Source organism: Haliotis rubra, unplaced genomic scaffold, assembly GCF_003918875.1.
Source record: "Haliotis rubra isolate DU_JTF1 unplaced genomic scaffold, ASM391887v1 Scf39, whole genome shotgun sequence".
NCBI lineage: Eukaryota > Metazoa > Mollusca > Gastropoda > Lepetellida > Haliotidae > Haliotis > Haliotis rubra.
This window is the reverse complement of record NW_025767068.1, coordinates 471,715-497,774: the sequence shown is the minus strand read 5'-3', so window position 1 is coordinate 497,774 and position 26,060 is coordinate 471,715. Positions and strand designations below refer to the sequence as shown.

The 26,060-nt window shown below is 43.4% G+C and overlaps 1 protein-coding gene across 1 annotated transcript in view; it reads left to right on the top strand.

The window, feature by feature from the left end:
* The first annotated feature begins 786 nt into the window (after positions 1–786).
* LOC124286669 (lysosomal alpha-mannosidase-like) overlaps positions 787–26,060 on the top strand; it is a 35,729-nt gene continuing 10,455 nt past the window's right edge. The window contains exons 1-22 of the mRNA XM_046723073.1: positions 787–846; positions 2,292–2,586; positions 2,930–3,047; positions 3,727–3,903; positions 4,397–4,590; positions 4,754–4,862; positions 5,375–5,460; positions 5,869–5,922; positions 7,612–7,728; positions 9,140–9,344; positions 9,839–9,902; positions 13,990–14,018; positions 14,315–14,337; positions 15,006–15,125; positions 15,973–16,089; positions 16,571–16,700; positions 17,863–17,924; positions 19,422–19,688; positions 19,941–20,059; positions 20,594–20,695; positions 22,083–22,170; positions 22,472–22,558. Coding sequence (XP_046579029.1) covers positions 2,314–2,586; positions 2,930–3,047; positions 3,727–3,903; positions 4,397–4,590; positions 4,754–4,862; positions 5,375–5,460; positions 5,869–5,922; positions 7,612–7,728; positions 9,140–9,344; positions 9,839–9,902; positions 13,990–14,018; positions 14,315–14,337; positions 15,006–15,125; positions 15,973–16,089; positions 16,571–16,700; positions 17,863–17,924; positions 19,422–19,688; positions 19,941–20,059; positions 20,594–20,695; positions 22,083–22,170; positions 22,472–22,558 — 2,541 coding nt within the window. The 5' untranslated portion in view covers positions 787–846; positions 2,292–2,313. The remainder of the gene's footprint in view (positions 847–2,291; positions 2,587–2,929; positions 3,048–3,726; positions 3,904–4,396; positions 4,591–4,753; positions 4,863–5,374; positions 5,461–5,868; positions 5,923–7,611; positions 7,729–9,139; positions 9,345–9,838; positions 9,903–13,989; positions 14,019–14,314; positions 14,338–15,005; positions 15,126–15,972; positions 16,090–16,570; positions 16,701–17,862; positions 17,925–19,421; positions 19,689–19,940; positions 20,060–20,593; positions 20,696–22,082; positions 22,171–22,471; positions 22,559–26,060) is intronic.

Here is a 26,060-nt window from a genome sequence, read left to right as displayed (position 1 = left end):
AGCTGTGGTAATATGAAAGTTCAATGTCGGAAGCATAAACTGTTCAATCTGAACCACCACACCTGTTATTGATTTTCTAATCACCATCCCACGCAGTCGGGATGTGATGGCGCGCAGCCATCTCAGTCACCGTGTCCCACCACCGCTGCAACAGGTCGACTCTTCAACAAACATGTGGACCTAGTCTGTGTACCCAACGAGCGGTGTTGAAAGATGAATGTATCCTTTTCTTGACATCTTTAGTTAGCAACAATTTGTTTCGGTAAAACTCAGCAGAATCACAGTTCAAAAGCGCCACTTGTATGTGCAGAGAATTACCTGTACGTCTTCGTAGCTTGTGACAGCTGTGGGTACAGTAGTAAATGAAGGATCTAACGTGGTCACGTGGTGGACGAGATCACGACGTTTTTAGCTCTGAGGAACGTCACGCGTGTAAATGTATCCACAAACAGCGATTTATCAGTTAATAATGACATAGCTCTGTGAACTATCAGTAACTGAAAAGGCCAACCCTGACCTGATGCAGATAACACACCTTCACGTTCTTCCCCTTTCGGCTTATTTGCTCTTCAACATATCAAGTCAAACCGGTGTGTTCGGGCCCTGTATTCTTTTAATAAACGGCCTTTTGCTTCACGCTATCAGTTGATTTACGATGGTTATCTTCAGTTCAATATGGGTACTCCTCGCCACCATTCTGTTCCCTTGCTGGGGGTGTTGTGTTACCTGTAGTTTCAAAACATGTTTTACCTGCGCACAAAGTCGACTCTCCCATCTTGCACGTGCACATCGCCCCCTCGCCACGTTGGGTGTTGACAATAAAGCGGATTTACTGGAGTAGATCAGGTGAGAATAATCAGGTGCATTTATGATCAAGTAGTGTGTTCGAGATACTGTGGGACAGAATACAGTTAGATTGCTGTGTGTATGGTATTCCTGTCTTTAATACGGTACATGTAGTGTTCACAGTCACACCAAGTTTAACGACATTTAATGTATTTACCTCAAGACCTGCCCCCGTCCCAAATCATATTTCCAAGCTCTGTTAAGAAATAATGACCTCAACATTTGTTCTGGAGTGTCAGATTCTCAAAAGTGCGGAAGTGGCTCAAACGCTTCATTGATGGACGTCAAACCGCTTGGGGCGTGGCCATAAATCACGTGGTAGAGTACACTTACGACTTTATTGTAGATATTTACATACCTGCCAACTCTAACGCCCTTAGAGCGGTGGGGTAGCCAGGTTGTTATAGCGTTCGCTCATCACGTCGAAGACCATGGTTCGATTCCCCACATGGGTACAATGCATGAAGCCCATTTCTGGTGTCCCCCGCCGTGATGTTGCTGGAATATTGCTGAAAGCGGCGTAAAACCATACTCACTCACTCACTCTAACGCCCTTGGTTGAGACTCACGCTTGTATTACTCATGTCACGCTGTCACGGCAAAACTGGTAAATCTCTCGTCAAACTGGGTTCATATGTAAATATATACAAATTCGTTTCTCGATTCCTGTTGAGGTATGTGTAGTTATTTTCTGTAGCATGTACACTTTGACCACTTACAATCACACCAATTGGTCTGTATACGTCATTTGTCAGTAATGTTTCTGAGACGGAAACGTTTTTCTCTCTTGGGACTAGCAGCTTTGTGTATTACCTACTCAAGAAATATAACTATAGTTATTCCCCCCTCAACTTTTAAAAATGCAACATGATAAACTGACCTTATATTTGTGGTCAGCATGTATGCACATCACGTGATCAGTGAGCCAATGTCAGAGTTGGTTATGTTCCTCTCTAACCCTGGAGACTCGATTACATTTACTCATGGTATCACCCTCTGGTTTCCTCCAAGACAGTCTCGATGTGAAGCTGAGACGTTCCTGACGGAGGCGAATGTTGTCAGAGAGGCGAAATAGTCAGTGAGAAAATGAGCATGATTTCAAGCTGCTTTTTGCCGTATTCCAGCAATATTGGGCCTCACACACAAAATACTATGGGCCTCACACATTACTTGACGGGAATCGAACGCGGTTTCAGTGTGAACGCTTTAACCACTAGACTACATAGACATCCCCGTGGAATAGTAGTCAAGTAAGAGGTACAGTATATATAGATATTATGGCGACTGCCCTCGACTATCAACAGTGAGATATTGTAAATCAGAAATAAATGTTTTGGTGATGTTCAGTTGTTTAATCCAGTGTAAACGTTAGCCAGACATCCCTGTGTGGGGCTTCGACAGAAGCCTCTTTGATGACGCCTTTACAGTGTATATGTGTCTCGCAGTGTACAACGTATCCGACGAGCCATGTTTCGAGCCCGGACGAAGCGTCTAGTCTGCACAATAGCGGTGATAACAGCCATTCCATTCGCCCTCTTCTTTATGGATTCTCTCAGCCTTGGTTTGAAGTTCCTCAAGGGAGATCACTCTAGATTAAGTCCAAGAGTGATGATAGTCGACGACGACCGTCCTGTTGGCGTTGATGACACTATCCTCGAGGAAGAAAATCTGGAAAATGAGAAAGCAGACTCCGACGTGATTGAGCCGGAACCACTATCAGTTACTTGCCGCAATGACAGAGTGAGTTCAGGTTAACTGAACCATAAAATGTGATATTTTATATATTTTGTCGTCTACATCCCTGTCGCTCTTTGTATCGCCCAGACTATTATATTACCCCATCTCTCATGTGTGTGCGTAAGTAATTGTGCGGATATGTGTTTGTTGTAGTCGTTGCTGTTTGAAGCCTCAATATAACATGGTTACATAATATTGATCATCACAGGCTTACACCCGACAATAACTTTCAGAACAACATGATGAAAACTCATATGTTTGCAAAGGGTACATTTGGTTAAAAAAAGTGTAGTTCATTAAATGGTTGATTTGCACAGTATGTTCGAATGTATCTTCAATGTTCTAGAAATGTAATCCCACAAGATCGGGGATGTTCAACGTACACATCGTCCCTCACTCACACAATGACGTTGGCTGGAAGAAGACGGCAGACCAGTATTACGCTGGGAGGGGCGGCGGCAACGGTAACAACATCTTCATTCTAAACTATAATAACTTGTTTTAAAGCACGTTTTTCTATTTTCATGAGATGATATGTAATCCCATTCCTGTTGTACACACATACAAGCAACTCTTGATACCAGCTGAGTAACCTAATGTCCAGTTCGTGTGTCCATGTTATTATTATTTTAGCTGTTATCACCAGCCAAGAAGTCGGAAGGGGATATAGGTTTGAGTTCCGTCGGCCGTCCGTCCGAGATGATGGGAACAGAGTTTCTCTAAGACCACTATAGATAGGGAAACCAGATTTGGTATTCATTTTCAGGACATGAAAGCCTTGATGGAGTTGGAATATGGAAACCGTGTTACAATTGTTAGAGTTATGGCCCTTGTCATGCGTTTCTTGACTTAGTGCACGTTATCTCCAATGGGGACAGATTTTCTAATTTAACAGCTTTTGTATCTCTATTTGTAGGAAGAATAGGAACAGAACAGTTCTGTGGTTGGGGATATTGATGATCATGTCTTCTTGTTAATCATGTTATTGAATAAACAGTTTGCTATGCAATACACGGCATTTATTAGTAAATATCATCCGGTGTGGATTAATGCTCATTATGTCCACCGCTTGTTCTTCTAGTCTGAGTTGTATCAGGTTGACAGAGCCAAGCAAGATTCATTCAATCCACTGCTATATTGTAGCCGCGTCGTTCTATAACGGGGCTGAGTGCAGCCACTGCATCCTCGACAGCGTCATCCCCCAGCTGCTGAAGAATCCTACCAGGCGCTTCATCTTTGCGGAGATGGCCTTCTTCTCTCGCTGGTTTAACGAACAAGACTTGAAAACACGACGAGCAGTCAGGGGCCTTGTCGCGCAGGGTAGGTACGAACATTTTCAGTTTTTTATTAATTACAATTTAGTTGACAGAGCGTCATCAGCATCGAGAGCAGGAGGTCGGTGATTCCATCCCAAGTCGCGCCAGACCTAAACACTTTACAAGATGGAACTTGTTTTCACCTTGCCTGACACCGGGCAGTTAGGGGATAAGTCAAAGACTGCTTGGCTCGGAGTCAGTATACATGTACCTTTCTCTGAGCGAGGTATCCATGTTAGCTTGGGTATGGTATCTCCGAGGGCTAGCTGCTGTCACTATAAACCGGCATTAATCATGGTTATTTCCAAAAGACACACATTCACTCACGTTGCCAGATTAAGGCAGTTATGTTGAACACGACGTTAGGCCTATATCCCCTCATCTGTTCCTCAGCTAGATCACTGCGCAGCTCAGCCTCGACACTGCCTGTGGTACTTACCGTTTATCTTGGGACTTGTTTAGGATTGCCTATTGCGTAAACCAATTATCTTTTTTAGGACGTCTCCAGATTGTAAGTGGTGGCTGGAGCATGAGCGACTCTGCCACAACCTACTACGACGACATCATCAACCAACACACACTTGGTTTCCAGTGGATACAGAAGGAGTTTGGAGAATGTGCGATGTCGAACATCGGCTGGCACATCGACCAGTTCGGACATTCTCGGGAACACTCGTCTTTGTTCGCTCAGGTACTGGATTGTCTTGAAATTATCAGACTGAGTGTATTTGGCATGGGTTCTGGAGTATCTCGAGGACAACGCACGCTTTCATATAGTATTGAGGAATATAGTATTGTGTGGCTGTCGGTATGTATTGTACAAATGTTCTCAGTTCACTCGTACTTATCCACAGATGGGATTTGACGCCATCTTTCTCGGGCGAATAGACTTCCAGGACCACACAAGAAGAATCAAGTCTCGGGACATGGAGACAGTGTGGATGACCAGTCCACGAAATCTGGGTACGTCCTACTTCAGTACTATTTGGTGGTATTTTCCTGAATGTGTGAAGGAGCCAATGTGTTTGGTTGTGATCAGCTCAGACCCTGTGTCACCCTATGTCTTTGCCTCGGTCTGTACCTCGGTCTGTACCTTGGTCACAATATGCTAGGTATTATATATGTGACGTTAGATCAGCACACATGGCGTGGTTCAATGCTCACGATATCAACCTTTAGTGTATCGGACCGGAAGTCGATGACATCAAAGCCCGACATGCACATGGAGTTAAGTGCCAAAACGGTTCTGAGTTATCTGCCTGTATCTTCGTTAGCCTGACACACGTCCCTTTCATATCCAGTCAAATACATACAACAAATTGTATCGTAAGACATGTGATACGTCACTCGTCCGTATGTTGTTCTCTTACTGTCTAACTCACGATAAGGACCTGGATACGTTGTGCATTTGTTTATGCTCGAGGTGTTCTACTGGAATTGTTCAACTGGAGTCATACACCTGGTTGATGTTCCAGGAAACAGCTTGTTTACCAGCGTGCTGTATGACGGATACTTCAGCCCAGCCAGCCTGGCCTGGGAGGGACGCCCACCGTCAACGTCCGTACGTCATCATTCTACCGACTGAGCTCATCACATTGAAAAATAATGTACTTAAGTACTCATGTTAAAAAATGAAGGACCGAGTTGTATACAGACTCTCCGATACAGCGCCTGGCTAGGTAGTGGAAGGTCGGATTCCCAGCACCGTCACACTAAAATACGTTGAAAGATGGTACTTGCGCATACGTATATTCGGCCCGTTCTCCGGCCCATTTCACAAAACGATCGGAAGAGTTTGTTCCTTTCAGCTCATGGTTTGTTGGGCGTTATTTTCGAATCCAAAAATCTTTGTCTTTTTGGATAACCCATGTTTTCCATGATAGAACATACGTGAACAAAGAACTGTTATTGTACATATGAAAATATTAAAAGTGTTTTTGCATTGTGATGCAACGTATTTATGTTTCAGAAACGGATACAAAAGATTGAGGCTAAAACGTTGATTAACCTTGCAGTGAAGTGGGTATGTACGATTGTGTGAACGGCCTGACTGTGTAGGTGGTCGTGTATAGAGAGATGGCAGCATTTGGGTCTGCTCCCGTATATTTTAATGGTGTAATGTGTCATGCAAAAACCTAAGCATTTCTGATAATATATAAAGTGTTCAAATCCTCCACTGTATAACTGTACCCCTATGTATACCCCACAGTGAAACAATAACTGACTAGATGCTGGACCAACTGAATGTTGGACAGGGTGGCTGCATCGCTCCCTGGTTTTACAGAAGCATGGGGTTATAGTACTGTCGGAAATAGAAAAAAACTGTATTTTCTCATTTATGTCTACAATTTATGTAGTTGATATGTGCAAGTGTGAAATATCTCTTAAACTAAGTTCGGCCTAACTGCAGTCTCAATGGTAGGGACACAAGAAACGTAGAAGAAGGACTTTACTGAGGAGATATTAGTGCAGCAATGAGCAATGCGATTTTTTTCTAAGTCCAAAACGAATTATTTGGAACAGACCATGGCTGTATGCAAATTAGTGTGCGACGATATTGTATTATACAGGACACTTTTTAAGTGACCAATTTGAAATTAGACGTGGCTTCATTATAAATGATAGCTGGCGTAAAAACATAATAACTTTCATGCTGAAACTATTAATGATGTAGCTACCATGGAGTCTCACTGTCACTATAAAAAGAAACAGATAGGAGGGTTCGTCTCAAAAGCAAAACCTGGACGGGTGTCGCAGACGATCGTTGGGGTCGGGCTTGGGGATAGAGATATTAGCTAAGATACGATAATCCTTTAGGGCAATTATACTGGGGAAGTACACGGCATGTCATAACAATTTACAAATGATATCCAGTCCTGTCGATCTTCGCGATCGGGTGGTCATGCCACCTATATATTTTGAGACATTTAATACGGTGCGTTTCAATGGTTATCAGGTATCAAACTCTTTTACATATCTCAACATAACCTTTATGAAAGAAAGACACTTCAGCTGTTAATCAATAGATGAGGCATAGTCAACACACATGAAAAAGCACAATATATCTCTTTGAGATGACCCCTGGGGCGCCTGTAGGCAGCACGTGCATTTCATGCCAGGTGAGTCGATGGTCCATCGTCATACCCGGCTGAGCGACCTAATTGCCATCTATAGTCTGATCTATTGTTTTCAGCAGCTATTCGTATTTTTTCTGAGTTTTGCCCGATTTTACGAGTAAACATGCTTTTCTGGATATCCTATTACGCATCCCACTGAATGCCAAGTTAGGCCGAAGTGGGTTATTTCGACATGTGCTATTTGCAGTTGTGTAAATTTTAGGGATACACAGTAACAGCCTAAAAATAGTTTTTTTTCTATTTCCGACAGTACTATAGATTCCTCGATGTAGGTAATAAGTGCGTCCGATATGTTTATGTCCTTTGTCATAAGATAGTTGTGAGCGCTAAAATAGTTTGAAATCAAACTCTGTAACCTAACACATAGTACGCACAATGGCCTTTTGTAAAGACTTTCGCTGAATGGCGAGTACTCGATGTGCTACACGGTACACTGTATGATCGATCACATTCCTTGTGACCCCCTCCGATATTTTGCTGGGGTATTGCAAAAACACGTACCCACTATTAGTGGAACTAACATGAAACTTACGGCGTGAAACCTGACTCCCAGCTTCCTTGTGTGTGTTCTCCAGGCGGAGTCGTACAAGTCCAGTCACATCCTGATCCCCGTGGGTGGGGACTTCGCCTTCCGCTCTGCCCCCAACTGGTACCGGGCCCTGGACCAGCTGATAGCCACGGTCAACGCTGAGGTAAGTCCAGGTCAACAGGCTAAAACATGGTCTTTATTATTTGCATTGGGATCAACCGGCGAACGTGTTGCCTCGCATACTGTTCAGGAATGTTGTCAGAAAACTAGATGCCTGTAAGTATAACGTTATAACGTAACGTATTGGGATGGGACAGCCTCATGTGTAATTAGCGCAATTACCTCCGCCTCGTGGATAGGGCGTCTGTGGCTTTGTCACCGCCCCGGACATACCAAAGAAAGGTCACAAGGTAGTCGTTGTTGGTCTGCCCTCGGTATTGAGGGGATGAGACAAGGAATGATGGACTTCTGCGAGGAGTCGATGCCCATGTTGTGGATCACTATATCATCTGTTCCAGAGTCGATTACTTACAACCCGCCGTCATATAGCTGGAACATGGCTGAGTGCGGTGTTAAACAACAAATAAACAAACAAACCAACGATATGCTGTGTCCGAAGAGGCAGTCCATATGAAACTGCAGGTTGGGCTACCACTATCTTGCTCGCATTAGTGTTGAAGCATCCTAAGCACGTACAAGCACGCACGTCACTAAACATGTCCAAAAATGTTGAATGCAAAGTCACATAACCTCACCTGGGGCGGTGGGGTAGCCTAGAGGTCAAAGCGTTCGCTCGTCACGCCGGACGCCAGGGTTCGATTCCCCACATGGGTACAATTTGTGAAGCCCATTTCTGGTATCCCCCGCCGTGATATTGCTGGAATATTGCTAAAAGCGGCGTAAAACCGTACTCGCCTCACCTCACCTCACCACACAACACCACACCCACCCACACCCACACCCACACGGTTGTACATTGGCCCATTTTCTGTATGAATATATTGAACACATCAGGAGGTTAGAATGTGTCACACAAGACTTCGGTCGAAGTTCAGGTATTCAACCTTCAGTTTATCGGAGCGGAAATCGATGGCATTTCATCCCCATCTTGATAAACTGACAACGTGGTGCTTGTTCTTCCCCTGCCTGGCGCGCGGCGGTTAGGAAGTGAAACGGTTTGACTGGTTCTGAGACGGTATACTTTCCTTAGTGGGTTATCCGTGTTATAGCGTTGCACGGGGCGGTGGGGTAGCCTAGTAGTCAAAGCGTTGGCTCGTCACGCCGAAGACCCGGGTTCGAATCCCCACATGGGTACAATGTGTGAAGCCCATTTCTGGTGTCACCCGCCTTGATGTTGCTGGAATATTGCTAAAAGCGGCGTAAAACCAAACTCAGTCAGTCAGTCAGTATAGCGTCGCATGACAACTCAGTTCGGCTGGCACTGTACTAACATATCACTATACGTCCGGACAAGCACACACGAACTCACACGTGCATACAAACGTACACACACACATACACACACACGTACAGACATACACAACCACGCTTCCTATATGTTTTTGCAACTTCAGCAAAAAGTTCGGCAGCGTCGTGCACGCTTTGTACTCCACTCCCAGCTGCTACATCAACAGCGTCAACAAGGAGGGTGTAAAGTTCAGCACCATGTCCGGCGACTTCCTCCCGTACTCCACCATCCCCAACACCTTCTGGACCGGCTTCTTCACCAGCAGACCCGGACTCAAGCGCCATGTGAAAGTGGCCAGCAGCTTACTACAGGTGGGTGAAAATACCACAGCCTGCGTTGATAGTATCTTAGGCACTATAATTAAGGAAATTATGGCACTCTCATAAAAATATGGACCCGGGATGATCCGGGTGAGAATTGATCTTCAGTAACCCATGCTTGTCGTAAGAGGCGACTAACGGGATCGGGTGGTCAGGCTCGCTGACTTGGTTGACACATGTCATTGTATCCCAATTGCGTAGATCGATGTTGATCACTGGATTGTCTGGTCCAGACTGGATTATTTACAGACCGCCGCCATATAGCTGACTGCGGCGTAAAACTCAACTCACTCACTCACTTAAATATTAGTTGTAGGAATGTCCACTCGGATCTTGTCTACACGTAGTGTGTACACCGTGTGTAACTACTGGGTGATATGTGTAATAAATGTAACTTCTCAATTATGTTTCCTAATGTTCAAGACACTATCAGATTACCCATAATATTCATTCACAAAGTTAAGACGCACAAGTTCTCATTTCAGACGTGCAAACTGCTGGCTGTACTTGCACGCCTGACTCAAGTAAGCCGGGACATCGCAGTGTTGAGTAGGTACCTGTACCTGAAGGACTTGTTTGTCCACTACAACACGTGTGTGTGTGCGTGTGCGCGTGTGTGTGCGTGTGTGCGTGTGTGTGTTTTTCTCTCCCTGTCCCGCTCAAGTAGGGCAACTTAAATACTATTGTCAATGTTGTATCATTCTGTTTTATGATTCTGTAGTTTTAACATTCAGTGGAAGGTGGTCAGTTCACTCTAAGCTATCTGTTAGGATGACTTTCATTTCCCACAGTACCACGTAAGATCCGAAAACAGGGTGTCCTTGGTCAACAGCACATGTCCATGAACAAATCGACATTTTTTGCCAGAGAACAATTGTACTGATTGGAACTGGGTGAATTGCCGACGGTCTCTTGTAATGTTTTGAGATGTGTCAGTCACCCTGGACTTTCCAGTTGAAACATCATACAAACATGAAAGAGTCACTGTGTGTGTGTGTGTGTGTGTGTGTGTGTGTGTGTGTGTGTGTGTGTGTGATGTGTGATGTGAGATCACTATGCCAACTGGATGTTGTCACTGAACTTCTGAAACGGCTCCACTAGTTGTGTCGTTTGCGAGCCATGTTTGTCCACGTTCTGTCTTTCACACCCCCTGACCCCGTGCACGGATAACCTCAAGCAGACAGACATCTTAGGGATGCAGTGCCCATCAATCAGTTCTGGCCATTATTTTCTTTTACTTCAAACCCCTGTCGTATTCGTTTGTTGCTTGTACCATTAGTATACAGACACCTGTCGTATTCGTTCGTTGTTTGTAGCATTAGTATACAGACACCTGTCGTATTCGTTCGTTGTTTGTAGCATTAGTATACAGACACCTGTCGTATTCGTTCGTTGTTTGTAGAGGGTACGTAAGTCCCAAAACATTTCCAGTAAATTTAAGTATATCAGGTGTTTTAATCGTAGTATTTTTGTCATTTTAATGTATGGCTAATTCTCGGTATAAACGCCAACAGCTGAAGGGATGGTGTAAATCCAGCTAGGGTCCATGCAGGTAGCAAAAGTAATGTAAGTCCCCATGGCTCCTAGTACGGTGATCTACCTTTAGTTGTTGGCGATCTATAGCCCATTTTTATATTGTGTTGTCCCCTATAGTTAAAATGTTTTAGATTCAATTACTAGTTTTACATATATATCTGTGATACTCTAGTTGCTTTACTGTCCTTTGTCGGCAGGTTTTATAATCTCTATATATATTCTATTTCAATGTCAAGTGTTCTCGTCATGATATGGCTGAAATATTGCCGATGTGACGTTAAATAATAACTCACTCACTAACTCGTTCGTTGTTTGTACTATTAGTATACAAACACCTGTCGTATTCGTTCGTTGTTTGTACCATTAGTATACAGACACCTGTCGTATTCGTTCGTTGTTTGTACCATTAGTATACAGACACCTGTCGTATTCGTTCGTTGTTTGTACCATTAGTATACAGACACCTGTCGTATTCGTTCGTTGTTTGTACCATTAGTATACAAACACCTGTCGTATTCGTTTGTTGTTTGTACCATTAGTATACAAACACCTGTCGTATTCGTTCGTTGTTTGTACCATTAGTATACAGACACCTGTCGTATTCGTTCGTTGTTTGTACCATTAGTATACAGACACCTGTCGTATTCGTTTGTTGTTTGTACCATTAGTATACAGACACCTGTCGTATTCGTTTGTTGTTTGTACCATTAGTATACAAACACCTGTCGTATTTTATTCGTTGTTTGTACCATTAGTATACAGACACCTGTCGTATTCGTTCGTTGTTTGTAGCATTAGTATACAAACACCTGTCGTATTTTATTCGTTGTTTGTAGCATTAGTATACAGACACCTGTCGTATTCGTTCGTTGTTTGTACCATTAGTATACAGACACCTGTCGTATTCGTTCGTTGTTTGTAGCATTAGTATACAGACACCTGTCGTATTCGTTCGTTGTTTGTAGCATTAGTATACAAACCAGTGTCGTATTTTATTCGTTGTTTGTAGCATTAGTATACAGACACCTGTCGTATTCGTTCGTTGTTTGTACCATTAGTATACAGACACCTGTCGTATTCGTGTCGTATTTTATTCGTTGTTTGTAGCATTATTCGTATTACAGACACCTGTCGTATTCGTTCGTTGTTTGTACCATTAGTATACAGACACCTGTCGTATTCGTTCGTTGTTTGTAGCATTAGTATACAGACACCTGTCGTATTCGTTCGTTGTTTGTAGCATTAGTATACAGACACCTGTATACGTATTCGTTCGTTGTTTGTAGTATACAGACACCTGTGTTTGTTGTTTGTAGCATTAGTATACAGACACCTGTCGTATTCGTTTGTTGTTTGTACCATTAGTATACAGACACCTGTCGTATTCGTTCGTTGTTTGTAACAGACACCTGTCGTATTTATACAGACACCTTCGTTGTTTTGTAGCATTAGTATACAGACACCTGTCGTATTCGTTCGTTGTTTGTAGTGTCGTATTTTATTCGTTGTTTGTAGCATTAGTATACAGACACCTGTCGTATTCGTTCGTTGTTTATACCATTAGTATACAAACCAGTGTCGTATTTTATTCGTTGTTTGTAGCATTAGTATACAGACACCTGTCGTATTCGTTTCGTTGTTTGTAGCATTAGTATACAGACACCTGTCGTATTCGTTCGTTGTTTGTAGCATTAGTATACAAACCAGTGTCGTATTTTATTCGTTGTTTGTAGCATTAGTATACAGACACCTGTCGTATTCGTTCGTTGTTTATACCATTAGTATACAAACCAGTGTCGTATTTTATTCGTTGTTTGTAGCATTAGTATACAGACACCTGTCGTATTCGTTCGTTGTTTATACCATTAGTATACAAACCAGTGTCGTATTTTATTCGTTGTTTGTAGCATTAGTATACAGACACCTGTCGTATTCGTTCGTTGTTTGTACCATTAGTATACAGACACCTGTCGTATTCGTTCGTTGTTTGTAGCATTAGTATACAAACCAGTGTCGTATTTGATTCGTTGTTTGTAGCATTAGTATACAGACACCTGTCGTATTCGTTCGTTGTTTATACCATTAGTATACAAACCAGTGTCGTATTTTATTCGTTGTTTGTAGCATTAGTATACAGACACCTGTCGTATTCGTTTGTTGTTTATACCATTAGTATTGTTGTATTGTATTCAGTGTCGTTTCGTTTGTTGTTTGTACCATTAGTATACAAACCAGTGTCGTATTTTATTCGTTGTTTGTAGCATTAGTATACAGACACCTGTCGTGTTCGTTTGTTGTTTGTACCATTAGTATACAAACCCAGCACAGTCTGTTCATGTTACCGTTAGTCCTTCCTTTATCTTATCCATTCATTGCCTTCACTCTATCCCTCTTGTATTTCTCTTGTTATATCTTGTGTTCGAATATACCTACTGTTTGTGAGGGCATATATGCCATAGGAGGCAGATCAATAAACAGATCAATATGGGTTGTAATTCATAGTGGAGCTCTTTTCTGGTGTGTTTTTCAAAGAATTTATTAACTTTAATCAAACATGGTCATTTTCCAGTCAGACGTTTTCGCCTTATATTCCCTATCTAATTTCCCGTATCTAGCTAATGCTTTCTACAAGATGGAATTGAGCGTATTTCTGTATTCTTCTCAATCTTGATTCGCTTCCCCGGGTTCACGTATAGGATGGCCTCAGAATGACATAGTTTCGGCGCACTGCGTTGTTTGTGAAGTATTCGTTCGTCAAGCCAAAACTCGGGATTGGATGTTTGGTATTGGTATAGGCCTCGTGAAACTACTTCTGGGATAACGGCCTGTAATATTGACACCATTCGCAATACTCGCTCACTTTTATTCGTTTCTCGTCGCGACTTTTCAATCAACGCGTCAGACATTTTCCTCAAAACAGGAATCGGAAGCTATTTATATATACTCCTCGACATATCAACATAAGTCTGTGTCTAATGCTATCAGCAGCAGCTTGCTTGCGGTACAACATCTTCAATCACATTTATTTGGCTACATCAAAATAAAAAGACACGATCAAGACAGTTGCTCGTCTCATGCGTGGCAGTTTATTTCTTTTCAGAGAAAGCCGTTTCCCTCCTGCAGCACCATGACGCTATAACGTACGTATTGGCACCTTAATACATGTGCACATTCTGGAAACCACAGCTACAACTTGGTCTGGTGACCAAGGGAGTTCTATGGATATACAGCGCGTGCGACGTTGCTGAAAAGATATCTAACTAGATTTTAATCTATGTAAAACAGTACGTGCGAATGTATTTTGTAGATATTATTGCATTGTGTACTAATTTCTACAGCAGAAAATGAACAAATCTCAGTTTTGTCCTGTGTTTCAGGGGCACGGAGAAGCAGCATGTCACTGACGACTACAACAAGATGCTGAGCGAGGGGGGAGAGAGCCTGTCAGGTCGGTCTTCATCACACACAGGGGGAACCTATGTCGGTCCTAGGTCGGTCTTCATCACACACAGGGGGAACCTAGGTCGGTCCTAGGTCGGTCTTCATCACACACAGAGGGAACCTATGTCGGTCCTATGTCGTCTTCATCACACACAGGGGGGAACCTATTTATATAACGGCCCCCACTGCTACATGAGATATGACTGTCTGCCTCTCACTCTTGAAGAACCTGATTTACAATAAGTCCGCACAACAATGTACTGCATACGACCAGGAGATGTTAAAGGCTGATATCCTGCCTAGCCATCGGGGAATTAGTATCCTGCGTCTGTATATAGTATGTATATTAAACTACAACCGGACATTGCAGTGGGCATAATTATTAGTCCGGACCAATATAAACAGACACACACATACATGTGCACCGACGCGTCTGTCTCTTAGTGCAATAATCCTGAACGAGAGGTAAATCTCATTGCTGACACTGTTAATAGCCACACTTTCCTAACATATCCAAACTTTTCCACTGTATATTGGACAATGGCCGTTTGCCTTTGAAAGTGTGTGTCCTATAAGTCTGTACGTTACTGTACCTGTATGTGATCGGCAGTGTCGACCACTTCCTGCATACTGTACTCCACATGAGGTTGGTTCTCCGTCCAATGTTTGTTGCAGTACGTTATTAGCACAGCCTACCGGAAGCTCCTCACACAGAAAACCAAAAACCTTCCGACGCAGCATTTCTGCAACCACCTCAACATCAGCGTTTGCCACATCACGGAGACGGCCGACAAGGTTTGTGTAAGACAGTTAGGCGTACGGTACACAAATGTCCAGCAGATGGGTGTACGGGACGTAGGTGTCCAGTAAATGGGTATACAGTACATAGATTTACAGATGTACGGTACATAGGTGTCCAAAAGATGGATGTACAGTACATAGATGTACAGATGTACGGTACACAGTTTAACAGATGGATGTACGGTACATAGGTGTCCAAAAGATGGGTGTACAGTACATAGATGTGCAGTAGATGGGTGTACAGTACACGGATGTACAGTAGATGGGTGTACAGTACATAGATGTGCAGTAGATGGGTGTACGGTACATAGGTGCCCAAAAGATGGGTGTACAGTACATAGATGTACAGCAGATGGGTGTACGGTACATAGATGTACAGTAGATGTACGATACACGGATGTGCAGTATATGGGTGTACAGTACACGGATGTACAGTATATGGGTGTACAGTGCACGGATGTACAGTAGATGTACGATACACGGATGTGCAGTATATGGGTGTACAGTACACGGATTTACAATAGATGGGCGTTGCTGATTAGTAAGTCTGGAACCCCAGAGGAAGGTTTGGAAAATGTGTACGTGAGGATATGGTGTTGGAAACACACCTGACTATAATGAATGAGAATAAGTCATAATCTCGAGGGCGTCTTTCGTTGCCCATTTCCCTGTAAACCTGCCTGGCCCATGCTACCCTCAGGCCATCGTGATATATCTGGAATATAGTGGACGTTAAACTACATTCACTCAATGTAGTACATTCCTGTAAAAGTATGAGTAACGATGGTGTCCAAAGTTTTCTTATTACAACACTGATAACTAAGGTTCCCGCATGTTGCAGGTGTTCGTCACTGTGTTCAACCCCCTGGGACAGCCTACATCCTACTGGGTGCGTCTCCCTGTCACAGTGCATCACTTCATCATCACTGGGCCCAAATCACAGGCTACAGAAGCTCAGGTAAACACATGGGAAATATGAACTTGTGTTACATCACATTTCCTAAATATGCAGTGTATGTCTATCTATTGATTTACCGAGGTCACTACCTGGCACGGTGTTCATCACCACCCAACTAGTCATGGAGACGTGTACGTAATGAGAACGGTGATCACGTGATATCCCATCTTTGATGTCAGTAGCTAGGTGGTGGATTGGAAAACAATCGCCGTTCAGCGTGTTCGCAGCTGGGTAGTTTGTATAGTGTGCTGTTGGTAATGGAATTCACTGTCCGGCTCAGGAAAGTGTTCTGGAACAGCCGTGTGCCCGTGTCCCCTGTGTACACTCTTGTCATATGGGCAAAGAAGATGGATACTGGCAGGTCAGAGCTTGTGATCGGTCATAGTGTCTCGGACTCTTACAGGCCTCCATGATATGGCTAGAATATCACTGCCCGTGGTAGAAAATACCATTCACTCGTTGTCTATTCCATCGTGTACAGATTGTGCCATTAACGGAATCCACCCTCAGAATCCCTGAACGAGGTATAAAGAAACCCCGGGTCGATGTTGTTTTTGAAGCGAATCTTCCACCGTTTGGATTCGCTGTGTACAAGCTTGAAACTGATGATGGTATGACATGTGTTTATCCCCACCAACATACAATACTATACTTCTAAATACTAGGATCCTCGAAGCATTCATATTTTAAACTGTCTTTAAAATTTAGTATGTATGTGAACGCAACCATGTCAACAATGAACCTCTGCATATAAACGTGAAGGTCCGGGTTAGAACTGATCTTCAGTAACCCATGCTTGTCGTAAGAGGCTACTAACGGGATCGGGCTGTCAGGGCTGTTGATTGACACATGTCATCGTATCCCAATTGCGTACATCGATGCTCATGCTGTTGGTCACTGGATTGTCTGGTGCAGACTTGATTATTTACAGACCGCCGCCATATAGCTAGAATATTGCTGAGTGTGGCGTAAAACTCATCTCACTCACTCACCATTTCAACAATAATCAAATGATTGCAATATCAGCCTTCTAGTCGTTTAATTAAAGCACCGTTAAACGTTTATGCATGGTTCAACAGTGCAACAGTAATTCCGTGCTCCTACTTCATGTTGTATTACAGTACAACCAGAAATTATTGAGAATGTAAAGATTGTAATTTTTTATATTTTTTTCACTCATTACTCACGTATTAATGTGAATATTAGCTGAACATAACTGCAGATTCAAAGACAGGTGAACAGTTAGTATTTTGTCAAGTCACCATGGGCAGCAATGCAGGCTTCAATGCGGCGGGGCATACTACTGATCAAAGAAGTTAGAAAGTCGTGGTCCATGCTGTCCCAATATCGGACCACCTCTTCTTTCATTTCAGCAATATTTGTCAGATATTTCTTATTGACACTTTCCTTCATAAGTCCCCAATCATTTTCTATTTGATTTAGGTCAGGGCTACAGCTTGGCCAATCTAATAATGTCATATTTTGGGTCCGAAACCAGGCCTGTGAATGCTTTGAACGATGTTTTGGGTCGTTGTCCTGCTGGAAAATCCAAAAATGTCCATAGAACACGTGAGCGAGATGGAAGTAAATGTCCCTCGAGACTATCTGTGTACCGCTCACTGTTCATATTCCCTTCACATACACAGAGAGGCGTTGCCCCTAACACATATATGCCACCCCTCACATTTAATACGCGAGTAATGAGTGAAAAAAAAAAAAAAAAAAAAATAATAAATTCTCAATAATTTCTGGTTGTACTGTATCTGCCCACAGACGCTACCCTGATACCACCGCAAGAAGAGATTGGGACTGGCCGTTACTACATCACTAACCAGGTACATGTATTTGTATCGACTCAAATCACTAAGTCACATATGCTATAGAAAGCACTAAAGTACCGTCGGAAATAGAAGAAAACTGTTTTTAGGCTGTTACTCTGTATCCTCAAAATTTTCAAATTTACAAATAGCATATATAGAAATAGCCCACATCGGCCTAACTGGGTATTCAGTGGGATGCGTAATAGTATATCCAGAAAAGCATGTTTACTCTTAAAATCGGGAAAAAATACGAACAGCTGCTCAAAACAATAGATCGGACTATAGATGGCAATTACGTCGCTCAGCCAGGTATGACGAGGGACCGTCGTCTCACCTGGCATGAAATGCACGTCCTGCCTACAAGCACAAGGGGTCATCTCAAAGATATTTTATGCTTTTTCATGTGTGTTGAATATGTCTCATCTATTGATCATAAAGTTTATGTTGAGATACGTAAAAGGGTATGATACCCATGGAAAAGCTTCAATCAGCCATCGTATTAAATGTCTCAAAATATATAGGTGGCATGACCAGCCGAAGATCGACATGACTGGATATTATTTGTAAATTGTTATGACATGCCGTTTGCTTCCCAGTTTAATTCCCCTAAAGGATGATCTTATCTCAGCTTATATCTCTATCCCCCAGCCCGACCCAACCACCGTCTGCGACACCCGTCCTGAATTTGCTTTTGAGACGACCCCTCCTGCATGTTTCTTTTTATAGTGATAGTGAGACTCCATGGCAGCTACATCCTTCATAGTTTCAGTATTAAAGTTATTTTTTTTACGTCAGCTATCGTTTATAATGAAGGTAAGTTTAATTTCAAAATGGACATTCTTAAACTGTCCTTTGTAATATAATATCATCGAACACTAATTTGCATAAAGCCATGGCTTGTTCCAAATAAGTCGCTTTGGACTTGGAAAAAACCCTCATTTCTCATTTCTGCACTAATCTCTCCTCAGTAAAGTCCTTTTTCTACGTTTGCTATCTCCCTACCACTGAGACGGTAGTTAGGCCGAACTTAGTTTGACAGATATTTCACACTTACACATATTAACTACATAAATTGTAGATATCAATGCGAAAAAAGATTTTTTTTCTATTTCCGACAGTACTTTAGTATTCGTTGAAATTCATGTCTGCCTTAATGGCAATAGGGTAACCTAGTAGTTACAACATTCAAATAAGGCTAGCTTCGAGTCCCTTCTCAACCTTCCAGCGTCCCTGACTATTGACTTCCCACCCCACTACCACGGGTAACTTGTGTTAGTATTCATTAATAGAATCACCTTCCAGTACTTGTCCTGACTATAACACCACGTCCACTTCACGGGGTAACTTGTGTTAGTATTCATTAATAGACAGCGACTTAACACCACGTCCAATCTCCACCTTCCAGTACTTGTCCCTGACTATTGACCCCACCCCACCCCCCACGGGGGTAACTTGTGTTAGTATTCATTAATAGACAGCGACATAACACCACGTCCAATCTCAACCTTCCAGTACTTGTCCCTGACTATTGACCCCCGCACGGGTGTGCCCCAGACCCTGAGGAACAAAGAGATCGGCGTGGACATCAAACTGGAACAGAGGTACCTGTATTACCTGACCAGTGCGGGTCAGGCGAGGGACCCCAATGACCGCACTGGTGGGTTCCTGGGATCCCACAAGCGGACCTCGGGAGCATATGCCTTTGTGCCCAAAGAGTTCTCAAGGCCAGTTCCGCTCAAGGGGCCAAGTTCCAGAGGTGTTAAAGTTCATGCGTATAAGGTAAGATCTTCCTCAAACTACGTACGCCACTTATGTCCACGGAGCCAAGCGAAGGACCAAATGCCACTAGTCATACCATGCAGGTCAGTTCGTATTGTAAGCACTGTAGTATGTTAAACCAGCCTCTGGAAATGTAGTTTGGAAAGCCTGGCTTTGTGCTATATCATTGTTTCTCCGAATGTGTCCGTGACGTACATGCTGTGTGTCGTTCCAGAAGTGGCTCAAGCCATACTCATGGTATTACCTTTCCAGGGCCCCAATGTCCAGGAGATTAGGCAGGAGTTCAGCCCATGGGTCAGTCAGGTGATCAGACTATATAATGGCGCACCATACCTGGAACTGGAGTGGACGGTTGGACCCATACCAGAAAAGTATATCGTACTGTTAGATCCGCGTGATAACAAGCTGTCCGACAGAGATACAGAGTAGATGTAGGTTAAAGGCGTCCATCTCGCGCACCATGGTTATGAAAGAACTGAACCCACTCGTTGTCCGACAAATATCTTACCCGTAAAGGTCCGGGTTAGAATACTGATCTTCAATAACCCATGCTTGTCGTAAGAGGCGACTAACGGGATCGGGTGGTCAGGCTCGCTGACTTGGTTGACACATGTGATCGGTTCCCAGTTGCGCAGATCGATGCTCATACTGTTTGATCACTGGATTGTCTGGTCCAGACTCGATTATTTACAGACCGCCGCCATATAGCTGGAATATTGCTGAGTGCGGCGTAAAAACTAAACTCACGTCAGTTTCCTTCCGTCCTGGATGATATGTCATTGTTATATGTGTAAAAGTTCAATCAAATGTGTAGCCGGCAACGTTACAGAGGTTTCAAGTAGCGTAGTAATGTTACACACTCAAGTGTGTTCTTGTAATCATGTTGATCAATTTCTTTGTGCCAGCATGCAAGGAACGAAGGAGGTTATATCAAGATTCACAACCGATCTCAATACGAATGGAATGTTTTACACAGACTCTAACGGCAGGGAGACTATCCTCAGACGGTAACATCCGCTAGCCTATAATCCTGCTAACAACCGCCAGCCTATAGTACTGCAAGCCTATAATCCTGCTAACAACCGCTAGCCTATAATTCTGCTAACAACCGCTAGCCTACACTACTGCAAGCCTATAATCCTGCTAACAACCGCCAGCCTATAATTCTGCTAACAACCGCCAGCCCATAGTACTGCTAACATCCGCTAGCCGATAGTACTGCTAACAACGGTTAGCCGATAGTCCTGCTAACATCCGCTAGCCGATAGTACTGCTAACATCCCCTGGCCTATAGTACTGCTAACATCCGCTAGCCTATATTACTGCTAACATCCGCTAGCCTATAGTACTGCTAACGTCCGCTAGCCTATAGAACTGCTAACAACTGCTAGCCTATAGTACTGCACGTTATGCATGTCACTGTGACTGTGTTGCAGTTCCCCTGTATCTTATAAGCATATTCCAGCTCCAGGGACTGCAAGATTCGTAGGATGAAAAAGCTAATGTAGAATAATCGTTCGCTGACTTGGATTGACACATGTGATCGGTTCCCAGTTGCGCAGATCGATGCTCATACTGTTTGATCACTGGATTGTCTGGTCCAGACTCGATTATTTACAGACCGCCGCCATATAAGCTGGAATATTGCTGAGTGCGGCGTAAAATAAACTCCTATCCTCAGACGGTAACATCCGCTAGCCTATAATCCTGCTAACAACCGCCAGCCTATAGTACTGCAAGCCTATAATCCTGCTAACAACCGCCAGCCTATAATTCTGCTAACAACCGCTAGCCTACACTACTGCAAGCCTATAATCCTGCTAACAACCGCCAGCCTATAATTCTGCTAACAACCGCCAGCCCATAGTACTGCTAACATCCGCTAGCCGATAGTACTGCTAACAACGGTTAGCCGATAGTCCTGCTAACATCCGCTAGACGATAGTACTGCTAACATCCCCTGGCCTATAGTACTGCTAACATCCGCTAGCCTATATTACTGCTAACATCCGCTAGCCTATAGTACTGCTAACGTCCGCTAGCCTATAGAACTGCTAACAACTGCTAGCCTATAGTACTGCACGTTATGCATGTCACTGTGACTGTGTTGCAGTTCCCCTGTATCTTATAAGCATATTCCAGCTCCAGGGACTGCAAGATTCGTAGGATGAAAAAGCTAATGTAGAATAATCGTTGGGAAAATATTGGAACTTCTCAGGTCATTGCATTTCAAGGAAGAGGGAGGTGAGACAAGGCGAAAGAATTACGAAGGACTTGACCCGTATTTCAGTAATGTGAAGGTCTGTGGGTGGGAGGTAGAGGAATGTGGAGGTGGCTAGTAGTGGTTGTGGAGGGAGAAGTGTAGGATAACCTCATACTGTTTGTGCATAACAGGAGGGACTACCGGGAGACGTGGTCACTGAACGTCACGAGCCCCGTGTCTGGGAATTACTACCCTGTCACAGCGAGGATGTTCCTTCGGGTAAGATTATACTTCCGGCAGCTTCAGCAGCATAACATTACTTCGGTAATATACACAACACCCATTGACAAAAATCTGGGTTACCATCGCAGTGAAGATAATAGATGACTTGTCTTGCTGACAAATACAGCACCAAGCGCGCGTCCTATCTGCCATTGCCGTTACATCCGGGGATCAGATTTACGTACGACCTCTTCATTGATGTACGACCTCACCATTGCTGTTTGTTTACCCATCTTTGTATGTACTCCCAACCGATGGACTACATCCCCACTGTTTTAAGTATCATCTTCCCTTACAGGACGAAGAACGGAATATTCAACTGACGGTGCTCACAGACAGATGTCAGGGTGGGTCTAGTCTGTCAGACGGACAGATGGAGTTGATGGTGAGTACGATGCTGTTGGTAAGGTTGGTGGCTGCCTACTGTAGGTTAAGGTAGGTGGCTGTCTACTGTAGGTTAAGGTAGGTGGCTGTCTGCTGTAGGTTAAGGTAGGTGGCTGTCTGCTGTAGGTTAAGGTAGGTGGCTGTCTACTGTAGGTTAAGGTAGGTGGCTGTCTACTGTAGGTTAAGGTTCGTGGCTGTCTACTGTAGGTTAAGGTAGGTGGCTGTCTACTGTAGGTTAAGGTTGGTGGCTGTCTACTGTAGGTTAAGGTTGGTGGCTGTCTACTGTAGGTTAAATTTGGTGGCTGTCTACTGTAGGTTAAGGTTGGTGGCTGTCTACTGTAGGTTATATTGGTGGCTGTCTACTGTAGGTTATATTTGGTGGCTGTCTACTGTAGGTTAAGGTAGGTGGCTGTCTACTGTAGGTTAAGGTTGGTGGCTGTCTACTGTAGGTTAAATTTGGTGGATGTCTACTGTAGGTTAAGGTAGGTGGCTGCCTACTGTAGGTTAAGTTTGGTGGCTGTCTACTGAAGGTTAAATTTGGTGGCTGTCTACTGTAGGTTAAGGTAGGTGGCTGTCTACTGTAGGTTAAGGTTGGTGGCTGTCTACTGTAGGTTAAATTTGGTGGCTGTCTGCTGTAGGTTAAGGTAGGTCGCTGTCTACTGTAGGTTAAGGTAGGTCGCTGTCTACTGTAGGTTAAGGTAGGTGGCTGTCTACTGTAGGTTAAGGTAGGTGGCTGTCTACTGTAGGTTAAGGTCATGAACGGACAGATGAAGCTAAATTGCGAGTATGCTTGCAGGGTGAGGTTGTTATGTGCTGGTACACCCTGTGGGACGAAGAATTCACTGTTGTCACGGAGATGTGCTCTTGGCGTCATTAACCAAGAATAAAGTAACATTTGAAGACGTGGCGACAGTTATTGAAAAAATGCTTTGACAGCCAATTATATACGCTGCGACCCATTAACAGATGAGCGTTACTTTACGCACCACTCACATGAGTGAATAACATGGGCTGGGTTAAATAGCGGTGAAATAAACACCGAGGGCCCCCAACAGTTCTCTTGCAAACGTCTCAATAGCAAACCTTCCTGCCACTTTGCCTGTTTAATTATAAACATCCCAACAATACAGCATATTAGATCGACTGCATATCTATACTCACAATCACTAAGAAAGGTACCTCACCTAACTTGACTCCCAATAGTAAATACCTAGGTTCCTGACCGAAACCGGACAATCACGGGAACGTTGGTAATCTGCTACTAGATTACTAGAAGTATAGAGTATGAAAATCCCTAGCTGTAACGTTATCCTCTATTATACCACCAAGTAAGCCAGTTCCCAATAACTACTTACTGACGAAGCCTGACATCGAATGAAATCCAATAGGTTGACGGCCCGTAATCGGCCTCGAGATGGCCGAGTGTTTTTGACAACTTTGATGGGTTTTAATCCATGTCCGCGAACGTCATAGAGGACACCCTGCCCTGGGCAGCCGGGGTATGCAGCAGTCTAGTAATAAAACTGAAGTGTGTTTCTAAATATAGGGGAAACCAGAATTGCAAAATAACTACCAACCCAGTACGCAACATGTAAGTATAAAAGCACTGAATATAAGCAATCCAGCCGTACCGGCAAAGTTTTACAGGCAGATGTGTACAGTTACAGCCCAACCATAAATACATGCTAAATATCTACAAGTACATGCATGAAAATCAAAATCACAAAAACATTTTTAAACATGAAAAAGAAAGCAACTATATATAAAACACATACACATGAAACAAGTATACGGTTACACATCTGGGAAACAACATTCTCTGACAATGGAAAAAAGCACTGGGAAAAGACATTCCCGAACGGCGACAGAAAACGGACAAATATAGGAGAGGGAAACGACTCAAACGATACAGCTATTAGACCGTGCGAGACTAGGCAATTGTTGCCACCCTGTGACAACGTGAAACATTTTCCAAAGTGGCCATTATATCTATAAATGCGTTGTGGTTTCGTTCCAGTAAGTGCAGAATGCCCGTGTTGGCTTCTGTGTGCAAACATGCGGGTGACAGTTAAGCCGCGATACAAGGCAGCGTTCAGGATTCCAACAGCTGCCTCGCGACATGCCAACAAGAGTTATGTCCCTTTGTTTGTCGTGGCAAACAAGACTGGTAGACACTGTCTCCAGTGGATGATATCCTGTTATTCTGGAAATAACTGTCATCTATCGCGTTATCTCCTATTTCAGACACAACATTAATCAGTGTCTGCAGTATTCCCCCTGCTGTGTCCGCCACTGAGACCAAGCAGACTGTTTTGTAGCTCACCTAGCACAAAGTCAAGCGTGTTGACACATGTGGGTGATGGGCCATGAGTTGTACGAGCCAAAGCCGAAACTTGACATGCTTACTGTCATCAATGACGTCTTAATTCAGAACTTTTCGATGTTTGAAGTTCCTTGAACCTGTTTCTGGTCATTTCAGCATGTTTGTTCAGCACATAACAGAGATAAGTGGGGGGCCTTTACTTGTACTCAGCTCTTGTTTCGAGTTTTACTATGAGTTATACTGTTCTTCTTTGACCATGCGCTTAAATACTCTCAAAATGCATTTGCGTTCCCTGCCGTGATGTTGCTGGAATATTGCTAAAGTGGCGTAAACCTATACTCAAGCATTCATTTTCGACTATACAAGACTTCAGCATGCAAGATTTTCGTTCCTATGATAAGATATGTTTTTGAATTCACTAGGATTCTGTTGTGGTATCGTATTTCCTGTGGCTGTAACGGTTGCCAGAACGGATTTCCCAGCATTACAAACTTCATGAATACGAGGTTAAAGTAGTTGTACCTTTCTCTGAACAAAACAGGGGAGGTGGGCTAGCCTACCGGTTAAAGCGTTCTCACGTCACGCCGAAGACCCGAGTTCGATTCCCTAAATGGGTACAATGTGTGAAGCCCCATGTCTGGTGTTCCCCGTTGTGATATTGCTGGAATATTGTTGGAATATTGCTAAAAGCGGCGTAAAACTCACTAACTGAACAAAAGTCTTGTTATAAGGCCAGTTTCCTCGAAGTTCGGCATACCAGCTGCTGTGATTAGGTGATTCAGTAAGTGACAAATGAAGTGACTTCTTTAGTCCTTCTTTAAACTGTACACCGTAGGAGCGGTGAACGGCAGGAAATATTTCATAGCATGGAAAGGATCGATTTATCACGCGAGAAGTGAGTTGTATTTGTTAGGTGTAGGAAAATTGTCAATATCTATATTTGTATAGGTCACATTGTCCCCAAAATCCATGCTGTAAAATAGAAGACACATGTGCGTAATCCCACCAAATATCTTTCCATTCCGTTATTATACAAGCCCATAAGCCTGCAGAACAAGGTCTAGCTCCGGCTACGTTTCCGTACAGATGCATAAACATGTCAGAGTTTAAGGTATCATTGCTGTATAAACGACAAACAAAATACACCAACATTTAGAGTAATTATCGAACTATCTTTGTG